Raw genomic sequence first — 12,461 nt, forward strand, 5'->3', positions numbered from 1 at the left:
TATGTCAGTCCTCGTAGGTTTATGTATGGTGGAGTCGTGTGCACACACACTCACCAACAAACCTGATACTTCTTCAAGAATCCCATCGTCCCCTTAGGGGGTTAGTGCCGGTCGATTACCTAAGGTTCTTTGCAGCGTCCCTTTGGTCCCTAGCTGCAACCCCTTTCATTTCTTTTACTGTACCTCAATTCATATGATCTCTTACATCGTGTTACCCACCCACCCCTAACAATTGTTTCGTAGTGCCACTGCTTTGAGGTGTTCCTCCTGTTACACCCCTCAAGCCGAATGGCCTCAGCGTTAGGCCTGAACTCTCGCGAAAACAGCAGAATTTGAAGGGAGAAAAAAAAAGAAAGATATTTGAGAAGGATTCGCCGAGGGGGAAAAAAGGCTTGGAAGAATTGAACGCAAGCCTGTTGTATCCCCCCCATCCCCCCCTTCCGGAATTCTTTGCCCGGCTTCTTAGAATTGCGATGCAAGAAATAACGTGTTCAAAGCCTCCCGTTCCAAAATGTTATTTTAATGGGCCAAGAAGGTTTCCGGTGCGGCCATCTCTCGGGGCGACTGGAAACTGTTTCTAGAGAATAAGTGTATATTATATATATATATATATATATATATATATATATATATATATATATATATATATATATATATATATATATATTCTCCGGATAAGTGTCCAGTCGCCCGGAGAGATGGCCGCACCGAAAACCCTCTTGGCCCATTAAAATAACTTTTCAGAACGGGAGGCTTTGAACGATATATTTCTTGCACCGGGCAAAGATTTCCCGGAGGGGGGAACTGGCTTGTGCTCAATTTTTTCCCCGCCTCTTGTCCCTTTCGGCGAATCCTTCTCAAATATCTTTTTTCAGTTTTCTCCCTTCAAATTCTACTGTTTTCGCGACAGTTCAGCCCAAACGCTGAGGTGTTTTTTAACAGCGTCGTGGTGTTATGTAAATTGAATTAAACTTTCACGGGAAATCAATAGTTTCAGTGGTAGTGGAACTTAAAAAGGCAAGAATATACATCATATTTATTAGCCCTTAGTGACGTCACTATGCTCTCTCTATTTTTATGTTTACATTCTCGTTTCTTCACTAACTTTAGATTCTCGATAATCATTTTTTTTATTTCATGGTTAGCAGTGCGTTGTAGTTACTTACGGCAGGACTTATTCCACTGAACTAGCGGTTTAAAAGTAATGGTTTATCTCGGTTTTAAATGGTATTCTGTATTCTGTCTCATGACTGATGCCTGTCAGGTTGATGACTTAATGATACATCATTCGCCTCTGTATTGATAGGTACTCAAATGTGATGACACTCATTCTATGAATTGCATCAATGTGTACGTTGAAAATGAGGGTTCATCTAGTGGTCCTCATCGAGAGGGGAAGGAGATAGTAACTCTATATTGTAATTGATTTTGTAATAAGTTTCTTTCAGTGAGAATTTATGAATATTTTAGAGGGAAGATTAATCAGTTCCACACACTCATTTCCATATATTATAAGCATATATATATATATATATATATATATATATATATATGTGTGTGTGTGTGTGTGTGTGTGTGTGTGTGTGTGTATCTATGTATTATATTATTAAAGAAAAAAAGTATTTCGAATTCATGGTTTGCATTGTGGCCACGTAATATAGATTTGATAATGAAATTTATTAATATACTTTATTCTATTTTTTTTTTTATTTCTTAGATTTGAGATTATTTGTTTATATGGTGACATGTAAGTCCAAACTTGGTGACTCATTCATGAACTGGTTGCGGTTTGATTTTTTTTAAACGGTTGTGGAATAATCAAATGTTAAATGTGCATCTAAAGAATTTATGTGGAATAATTTAATTATAAAAGTGAATCTAAACAGGTGTTACGTGCGTATGAAAATCGTATCGTTTACGAACTCGGTTGTACTTTGAAGATCATTTGGATTTAAACAGACAAAAACGAAAAAAAACTAGATCCAAATTAGTGAATATAAACGTTGAAAACGAGCGAAATGTGAACGCCTAAACGTAATATGTAGAGAGACTTAGAAAAATCACGATGCTGACTCTCCACCCGAAAGAAATCGTCAAGATATAACAAAACGAAGAAGACATGGAAAGCCAGACGGAAAATGCGTCCGAACTCTCATCAGACTCTTGATGGTGGTGTCGATGTTGGTGATGGTGGTGTTGGTGGTGGTGACGTAGTGAATCACAGTGTTGGAGATGACTATAATGATGGTGATGATGATGAAGACGATGATGATGGTAGTGAGTGATGGCATTGCGAGGTGGATCCCACGTCAAACTAAGCCATTCGGCGAGTCATGCAACTGTTAGTCACCCGATTATTCATGGGAAACTGTTGTTGTCTCGCTTGTTCGTGTCCACAGCGGTGAGTTTCTCGAGCAATGGCGTCAGTTTCGTAGGTAGTCGCAGGAATCAGTGGTAAATACCGTGAGGAATCGCAGGAATTTGTGGTAAGTACCGTGAGGAGTCGCAGGAATCTGGTGAGTACCGTGAGGAATTGCAGGAATCAGTGGTGAGTACCTTGAGGAATTGCTGGACTCAGTGGTGAGCACCGTTAGGAATCGCAGGAGTTATGAGGAGTGCTGTGAAGTATCTTAGGAATTTGCGGTAGGTACCGTGAGAAATCGCTGGAATTTGGTAAGTACCGCGAGGAATCTCAGGAATTAGTAGGAAGTACCTTGAGGAATCGCAGGAATTACCTTAAGGAATCGTAGGAATTAGTGGTGAGTACCTTGAGAAATCTCAGGAATTAGTGGTAAGTACCTTGAGGAATCGCAGGAGTTAGTGGTAAGTACCGTGAGGAATCGCAGGAATCCGTGTTGTGCACCGTTAGGAATCTCAGGAATTAGTGGTAAGTACCTTGAGGAATCGCAGGAATTAGTGGGAAATACCGTTAAGAATAGCAAGAATTTGGCAAGTACCGCTAGGAATAGCAGGAATTTGGTAAGTGCCGTGAGAAGTCGTAGGAATTAGTGGAAAGTACCGTGAGGAATCGCAGGAATTGGTGGCAACGTAAGTAATACCTCCCTATTGTCAAAATTTCTCTATAATTGCAGCTAGATTTCCTGTGATCATTTGGACGACTGTTACTAATAGACTTGTTTTCAGCTGCAGTGATTTTGAAATTCATTAATGACTTAAGTAAGACAAGTCAGATTTGACTCTTACTTTCTCCACATTCAATATTTCTTAGAACAATATCATCACTCGAAAACAGACGTTATCAGACGCTGCACTTATACTTCCTTGGGTAAAACTTTTACACAAATGATTTTCGTTTCGCGTTTCACTTTCTACTTGGCATGTTGAATACTTTAAACTTTGGTATTTCAGTGTTGTTTATTGAAGCATGAAGCGCTCTTTATTTTTAGAACAGACCTTTTGGAAATTATTCGAAAACGAAATAGCTGTGTTTTGTGGAAGTATATTTAGAAAAATAGAATGTGGAAATGTGTATATATATAATGTATATACATCATGTGCGCTTGTGTGTGTGTGTATGTATGTATGTATGTATGCATACATATGGATGTGTATCTGCGTGTGTATGGTGTGTGTTTGTTGTCTTCATCCACAGACATGAGAAAATTAAATAATTAGAATATGTACACACTACCAAGTAAAAGTCATCGCAAAATTTGACAGGGTATATTGGACAGCCTGGCATTTTCATAGATTATTGACAGGGCTGTGATATGACGCATTTGAAATGAAATCCCGTTAAGCCGCTATATTTCATTGCCATTAGGCTTGAGTGGCTATAAATTATTTACGGGTCCCCTGAGCTGGTTGTCGGGTATACTGACGGCGGGGGACTGGATGCGAAATGGTACTATTTCATCATGGGATTAAAACTCTCTCTCTCTCTCTCTCTCTCTCTCTCTCTCCGTTGGATCACAAACAATGCTCTGCTCTCACCCCGTTGGGATTTCAGATACACATGTATATATATATAGATATATATATATATATATATATATATAATATATAGATATATACTATATATATTATATGAAAACTCTGAAAAGCTTATGTATGAGTTAAGTATTACCTTCCACGTACAAATATTGGAAACTTTTTTATTAATACACACATTACACATGCAATATATATATATATATATATATAGATATATATAAAATATATAATATATTATTATGTATAAGTGTGTATGTATTAATCAAAAAGTTTTTGTAAAAAGTACTACCATCCATCTCGAAAATAACATTTATAAAAAATTTTTTTAGGTATATAACTCATCTTCCCTGACTACAACGTCAGCTTGCACCGTACGGTATTATAATTGTATCGTACTTTGTTTATGTTTGAGTCATGTATGTTAAGTGCCATTTGTTGTAAAATTGCTTACAAAATATTATTATAGACATAGTCACGTGGTTACATAGTTGGAGGGATAAAAAATTATGGTGAGTGCGCGTATCATATATGAATCCCAAGGTATAGTGAGTTTGAGATTAATGGGTTTGAAATTATTTCATGTGTAAAATTAGTAATTATTACACTATATATATATATATATATATATATATATATATATATTTTAAATTTATTTATACATATATATATTACGGTAACATTTTAAATAGTACTGAATATTTAGGACGTGACCTATGATCAGATTAAAATTGTCCGGATTTAGAATACACTTATATAACCAGATAATGTACGTCAAAGGAAATATGATATAAGTTGATAGGAAACATGACCTCATGAGAACTTTAGAATAGATACATGGAAATATGACTAAAGAGAGAGTAAGTTGTAGCATATTAAGTTTACGTTGAAAAGCTTATTTAAGTTCTCCCGCATGCTAGATTTTCATTCTGCCGATATGAAAGGTATAATCTTAAATAAGTACATAAGATGTTACATTGATATTCCTCTTGTGATATATTGTGACCTTTTTTTTTTTTGTCTCTTTTTTTTGTAGGTGGATTGAAACAGTTCGGAAAGAATGGCTGTCTTCTGTCCCAGTCGTGAGAGAAGACGAGGGGGCCAGCGCCCCCCTTCGGACACCCGATCCGCTCTACGATATGCCCCTGACCGGTAGCCACTCCAGAGAAGAGGTACGTTGGTCTGAATGATTATTATTATTATTATTATTATTATTATTATTATTATTATTATTGTTGTTGTTGTTAAGCAAATGACGCATATTATTATTATTATTATTATTATTATTATTGATTATATATTATTATTTATTATTATTATTCATATGGAACAAGGCCCCCCCCCCCCCCCACACACACACACACACACACACACGGGCCATTGACTTGAAATTCAAGCTTCCAAAGGCTGTGGTGTTCGTTTGAAAGAGGTAACAGGGTAATAGGAAATGCTACAGAAAGATATCAGTTATGGGAAAACAAAAATGATTAGGTAAAAATGTAAGTTTAAGAGAAAACAAAATTTAACGAATAAATAAATGGTTAGATAAAAAGTAATTAAGTTATCAAAATACAAAGAGAAATATCTTATGGTAATAATGCGTTGCATCTTCTCTTGAATTTTCTAAAATTCCAATTGCACGACATCCTCAGTAAGGAATAAAGGACCTCTGGAACTGAGAAATTCGACAGATAAAGCCCCCTTTGGGCTATCAGTGGCCTGTCAGTACTAACGCGAACGAGTTCTATTTCCTTAATATATAGATCACCTGTGAAACTACGTGACATATCAAGGCTCATTTCTCTGCCAGGATATGGCACGTGTGTAATAGAATACATTTGCAATGTTACCCCTGTCAACATCGGCATTGACACGTGTCATTTCGTCAGATTTGTCAACTTTATTCACCTTCTGTGGGATTGTCATTACAATTTCTCTCTTCATTCTCTTTAGCCTTTTGCATTTTCTCCTTGAATTCCCACCTGGTCCAAGTTTTCTTGTTGATTGGTGCCTTCTGGTAAATATGTGGGTGGTTATTTATTTGTGAATTTTATTGTGTGCATGTAAAACACATGCATATTTATGTGTATATATATATAATATATATATATATATATATATATGCATATATATATATATATATATATATATAATATATATATATACATATACATATATATGTACACACACAACACACACACACGCACGTCTTACATACAAATAACACCTATATGCATTTACTTGAATATATTCACGTATTATATACAGAGTTGGGATCTTAGAATTCCAAATTGGGAAATCTTAGCATTTTGAAATGGAGAAGCTCCTGGAGTGAAATGGCTTTACAAATTAGACGAGGCAGTGTTGTGTTTCTTTCCAGTTCCCCTTTTATTGCCTTTCTCCTTCCCACATTCTTCTTTTCTTCTTTCCCATTTCCCCGAAGCCTTTCCATCCTCCGTTGTCCCTTTGTCTTGACAGATAAAGCGGAGAGGATGATTCTGGGAACTGCGAGGGTATTACGTTACTCTCTGAACCCCCCGGGGGGTGAGGGGGGGGGAGTTATGTAAAGGCAGAAATGTGATTGGGTTTTGGTCGAGTAAAACATAACTGATGGTTAAGCAGATGTACTTAGCAAAGTTGAATGTAGGTGATGAATGCTGATAGAAAAAATGATTAGCTTTTGAAATGAAATTTGTTTACATGCTACTGTATTATATATATGAAAATATATATTATTTATATGTATTATATATGCCTGTGTGTTTGGTGTGTTTCAATGTCATTATATATAAATCAGTGGCAAAGGAATGCAGTAAGGGGAGTCCTGAATATCTCTCTCTCTCTCTCTCTCTCTCTCTCTCTCTCTCTCTCTCTCTCTCTCTCTCCGTTTAGCAAGAACTGCATTAAAGAGGAACTACGGTATTTGCATATATATTTCCACCAAGGAAAACAAACAAGCCCTGGGTATGTTCTTGTTATTCATTATTCAGGATGTCGATATGGTAGGAACTTCGTCGACAGTTTTAAGCGTAATATGAGAGACCGACTTATTTTTCTAGGGAAAATGGTTCCAGCGCGAGGGAGGAGGATAGTCTTTTGTCTAGCTAAGATATAGTTATCCTATGTTTTCACAGAGACCAAAGGTCAGGTATCAGCTTAAAGTAGGTACTTGTATTGCCCAGATTTTATAGAATCAGCATGTGTGCTGTTTCTAGGACCACACACTTCTGCACGAGTCCTGGAGCCACTTTGACATCTAGTTTTTCAGGGATCTTGGGATCGTGCCTCCTAGTGTCCCTGTGATTATGGGTACAATATCCACTGGCATATCCCATATCCTTATTATTATTATTTTTTCTTTTTTTTTTTTATTCAGAAAATGCACCCTATTCATTTGGAACAAGCTCCGCCACAGGGGCCGCTGACTTGAAATTCAAGCTTCCGAGAGAATTTAGTATTCATTTGAAAGAAGTAACAGGTCATAGGAAACGCAGAAAGAAGAGATCAGTAATTAGAAAAGATTATACTTCAATTATTGAATGTTACAGTAGGATGTCAATCATTCTTTCCATTCCATTTTTAAGTTTTTTTTCTTTCTTCGCACTGGTCGATCGGTTAATTTGCCTCCCCTCTCTGATCTTAGTGGACAAATCTGTTAATTGGTCACAACCTTTGAAGCAGGTGGACATCGGTATCGGAATTCTTCTGTAGTTCGACCACACTTGGAAAAGAAATATGCCCTGATTTTTTCTTTTGAATGCGGCCGCTGTGTAAAGCAATGTACTGTATCCTCCTCCTCCTCCTCCTCCTCCTCCTCCTCCTCCCCGGGGAACAACTAATTGGTTAATGAATTTTTTACATGCAATATTATTAGCGATAACAGATGCCGCTCTCGAAGTAATTAGCTATGTTCTTTGAAGGATGGTATCTCGTATCGGGAAAGCTTCCCTGAAAAGATTTATAAAAATGGACTGACGTATTGGTGAGGACATAACATCCACATACGAGGTTAAGAAAATAAATAATGTTTCTCACATTTGATTTTGGAAATGGGATATTCCAGCGCTGTCTGTGCCCAGTATAGAAGTATTTGATTGATCTTCCGCTCTGACAGTTTTTTTTTTAACCTTGAAAAACTGTAGCTTGAGTCATTACGCTTCATTATGTAATATTTTGATTTGAAAACAATTACTTTCTCTTCCTATCATTCCTCACACCGTTAGACTGTAGAACTGCCTCCCTGAGGATGTCTTGCAATTGCAACTAAAGGAGTTCAAGCGAAGATGCATTGCATTACCGCCCTAATATAACTACCCCTGAATTTTGAAAATTTGCTTATATTTTATTTATTTACTAATCTCTCTCTGTATTTCCCTTTACCTTCTGTTACCTCTTTATAATGAACACCATAGTATTCTTTGGAAGCTTGAATTTCAAGTTAGTAGCCCCCGTGGAGGGCTTGTGCAATGAATAGGGTTCATCCTCTGAATAATAATATTAATAATGATAATAATAAACTCATAATCACATGAGTTAATAAATTGTGAAAGTAAATCCACAGTAGTAGTGTGCGTGTTTGGTTTTTGTTATTTAAAATATATGCAGCTGTATGTAATTTAAATAACACAACCAAACACGCATACTAATGTGGATTTACTTTCCCAGTAATAATAATAATAATACATACATACATACATACATACATACATACATACATACATACAGATAGGGAGTCATGTATTTCTTTTACGGCTGAATACATCACTTTGGTACTACTGTAAACCAGTCTTTTCGATGCGCATCATAAATCCATCCTTACACTTGTTCCAGCAACAGTGATATGCTACCTTTCCGCGGCTGAATTTTGCTGCCTAACAGAATGGAAAAGGTTGTGTATTTGATGAAGACGTGTAGATTTTGGCTCTACTTTTGTTACTGACCAGTTAACTTCCCTTTTAAACAGGAACAGTTAAATGCTTCTGGCATGAATAAACACAAAAGGCAACATCGCATTCGGGAAGTGAATGTTATTTTGTGTGTGTGTGTGTGTGTGTGTGTGTGTGTGTGGTGTGTGTGTGTGCACCGCTGCTTAATGTATTTGTAAGCTTTTATTATTTCAGGTTGTCCCCCCACATAGAATTGTGTTTTTGTTTCTTTCAACCGCTCGTCCGCCCTGTTGAATTCTTTTTTATTCAGGCATTATTTTTGTGAGGATTTCAAACACAGCTTTTTAATATATGCCGCAACATTTAGAGACGACTCTGAAATAAGTGAGGCCTCTGGGAAAGACAAAGCAGAAATAAGCCTTTTGCCTCTCTGCGAACCATTAGTCTATGATAACTTGCATTCATTGGCTTAGAGAGAAAAACGACCTCATTTGTCGCCATGCAAATGAAAACCCTGGGGCTTTGAAAGATCCAAGATAGCAGCGGCTGCCGCTATTTCAGCAGAGGGAGATTGCTCTTGTGTATCCCAGGAAAAAAATGTTTCGTTGTAGTTTTGGGAAAAAATTTCTATTTCCAGTTTAAATGTATAATCACTCTTGCACGCAGGGATCTTCACCCCAAATGCCTGCTGTCTTTTTGTCTGTTCATTATACACGATGTAAACATTCAGGAATTATATTTTACAGCATTTTGTGATCGCTAGGAATCGCGTTTCGATTTTCACGGTGGCTGAAAAGCTCAGCTTTCTGGCGCATGGAGGGTGTCTGATTAATCTAGATATGTAGTCATTATCTGCTCTGCTGAACAGAAGGCTTTTGTTGTTCCATTATGGTATAGGTAGGTGCTTTTCTCTCTCTCTCTCTCTCTCTCTCTCTCTCTCTCTCTCTCTCTCGCTCTCTCTCTCCTTTCCTCTCTCTCTATCTCTCTCTCTCTTCGGCGTCTCTCAATTCCTCATCTCTTCTCTCTCTCTCTCTGTTATTCGGAGGGGATTGTAATATAGAGCAGTTGTTGTGTACCTTTGTTAGGGATGCTGACCTCCACCTCAAGTTTTAAATCATAATATGCAGTATATATGTATAGTATATGTGAATTTACACACACACACACACACACACACACACACACACACACACACATATATATATATATATACATATATATATATGTATGATGTATGTATGTATATGTGTGTGTGTGTGTGTGTAGATATTATATGGAACTCCTTGTTAATTATTTTCTAAAATGTCTTATATAATTTTTTTTTAGTGGAAATAACCTAGATGTTTTGCCGCCAGTTTTCATAATTATAAATCAATTAATCAGTCGCTTTTATTGGCTTTGGGATCCAATCTGTTAATTTTACAATTGGAATTCGGTAGCTCATCTAACTTCTTAGCCCATGAAAATGTTTCTTTAGGAGCTCTTATACCTGGCTCAGATTTATAGAATGCTATTTTGGTGTCACGTATGAATATCTTCAGAAGGTCGTATCCTGTCTTGTATAGGAGAGGGCCACCCCTATTCAAGCATTGTCTCAACGCGTTAGGAAGCCGTCTCTTTATCTACCCTTTTGACAATTCTCTCCACAAAAGCTTCCTCATCTTGAAATTTCTTTTATCATCAAGTCCCTCTTTTATTAAGTCCCTGGGTCGTGTCTACTCTGCCAGATAGGCGTTTGTTCTCGGCGTTTTTATTTAAGGCCTGCGTGGTGATGATAGGTTTAAGAATAGTTTGTGTGGCCCCCTTTTCCCCCCCCTTTGTTTTCCTTGTTAGTATTGGCACCTTTTCGGCCTGACATTGTTTTTCATATTAGTTAAGCCTCTTTGTAGAGAGTTGTCTTTTCATCGAGGAACTAAGGAAAGGAGTTTTACAGATAGTTCTGAAATCTCCCGCCAGCTCAGTTAATCCATTTTACATGTTTTTTGTGAACATGTAAGCATCTCTTTCAGAGAACTTTAAATATGTCAGTCAACTCCTTCAGAGAACGTTAAATCTGTCACTCTGGTTGTTCAGAGAACTTTAAATCTGGTAGTCAATTCCTTCAGAGAAATTTAAATCTGTGAGTCAGCTCCTTCAGAGAATTTTAAATCTGTGAGTCAGCGCCTTCAGAAAACTTTAAATCTGTGAGTCAGCTCCTTCATAGAACTTTAAATCTGTGAGTCAGCTCCTTCAGAGAACTTTAAATCTGTGAGTCAGCTCTTAGAGAATTTACATCTGTGAGTCAGCGCCTTCAGAAAACTTTAAATCTGTGAGTCAGCCCCTTCATAGAACTTTAAATCTGTGAGTCAGCTCCTTCATAGAACTTTAAATCTGTGAGTCAGCTCCTTCAGAGAACTTTAAATCTGGGGTCAGCACCTTCAGAAAACTTTAAATGTGTGAGTCAGCTCCTTCATAGAACTTTAAATCTGTGAGTCAGCTCCTTCATAGAACTTTAAATCTGTGAGTCAGCCCCTTCATAGAACTTTAAATCTGTGAGTCAGCTCCTTCATAGAACTTTAAACTCTGTGAGGCAGCCTCATCAGAAGAAACTTTAAAATCTTTAAGGGGTCAGCACTTCAGAAAATCTTTAAATCTGTGGATCAGCTCCTCATAAACTTTAAATTCTTGTGAGTTCAGCTCCTTCCATAGAACTTTAAATCTGGAGTTCAAAAGCTCCTTCAGAGAAACTTTTAAATATGAGTCAGCTCTTCAGATGACTTCCAAATCTGTCAGTCCACGCTTTCAGTAAACTTTAAATCTGTCATCAGCTCCTTCATAGAACTTTAAATCTGTGAGTCAGCTCCTTCAGAGAACTTTAAATCTTTCGTTAGCTCCTTCAGAGAAACTTTAAATCTGTGAGTCAAGCTCCTTCATGAGAACTGTTTAAATCTGTGAGTCAGTTAACTTCAGCCAGAACTTTAAATCTATGAGTCAGCTCCTTCAGAGGACTTCAAATCTGTCAGTCAGCGCCTTCAGAAAACTTTAAATCTGTGAGTCAGCTCCTTCATAGAACTTTAAATCTGTGAGTCAGCTCCTTCAGAGAACTTTAAATCTGTGAGTCAGCTCCTTCAGAGAACTTTAAATCTGTGAGTCAGCGCCTTCAGAAAACTTTAAATCTGTCAGTCAGCTCCTTCAGAGAACTTTAAATCTGTCAGGTCAGTTACTTTAGAGAACTGTAATTATGTCAGATCAGTTCCTTTATAGAACTTGAAATCTGTCAGGTCAGTTACTTTAGAGAACTTTGAGCCTGTCAGGTCAGTTCCTTCAGAGGACTTCAAATCTGTCAGTCAGCTCCTTCAGATAACGTTAATCGTCGTCAGCTCCTTCAGATAACGTTAATCTGTCAGTGCCTTCAGATAACGTTAATCTGTCATTCGGCTCCTTCAGAGAGCTTTAAATCGATCAATTGAAAAGCAAGTCACGAATATCCAGTTGAATGTGAGATAGTATTTCACATCTGAGTTTACCAAGGTTTAATCGTATATGTATCTCTCATGTGTTAAAGTCGTTCATTCATTCAGTTTGGTCTCATTTCACCCAGTTCAGATTCTCAAATTGTTTTCTATTAGTTTTTAACTGTTACTT

At 37.1% G+C, this 12,461-nt stretch overlaps 1 protein-coding gene across 11 annotated transcripts in view; it reads left to right on the top strand.

Annotated features, from left to right (window-relative positions):
* LOC135194931 (uncharacterized) overlaps positions 1 to 12,461 on the top strand; it is a 1,136,289-nt gene that overhangs the window by 605,340 nt on the left and 518,488 nt on the right. For all 11 annotated transcript variants that reach the window (XM_064221135.1, XM_064221136.1, XM_064221140.1 and 8 more), the window contains one exon: positions 4,988 to 5,123. In XM_064221135.1, coding sequence (XP_064077205.1) covers positions 4,988 to 5,123 — 136 coding nt within the window. The remainder of the gene's footprint in view (positions 1 to 4,987; positions 5,124 to 12,461) is intronic.

This window comes from Macrobrachium nipponense, chromosome 15, assembly GCF_015104395.2.
Source record: "Macrobrachium nipponense isolate FS-2020 chromosome 15, ASM1510439v2, whole genome shotgun sequence".
NCBI classification, from domain to species: Eukaryota; Metazoa; Arthropoda; class Malacostraca; order Decapoda; family Palaemonidae; genus Macrobrachium; species Macrobrachium nipponense.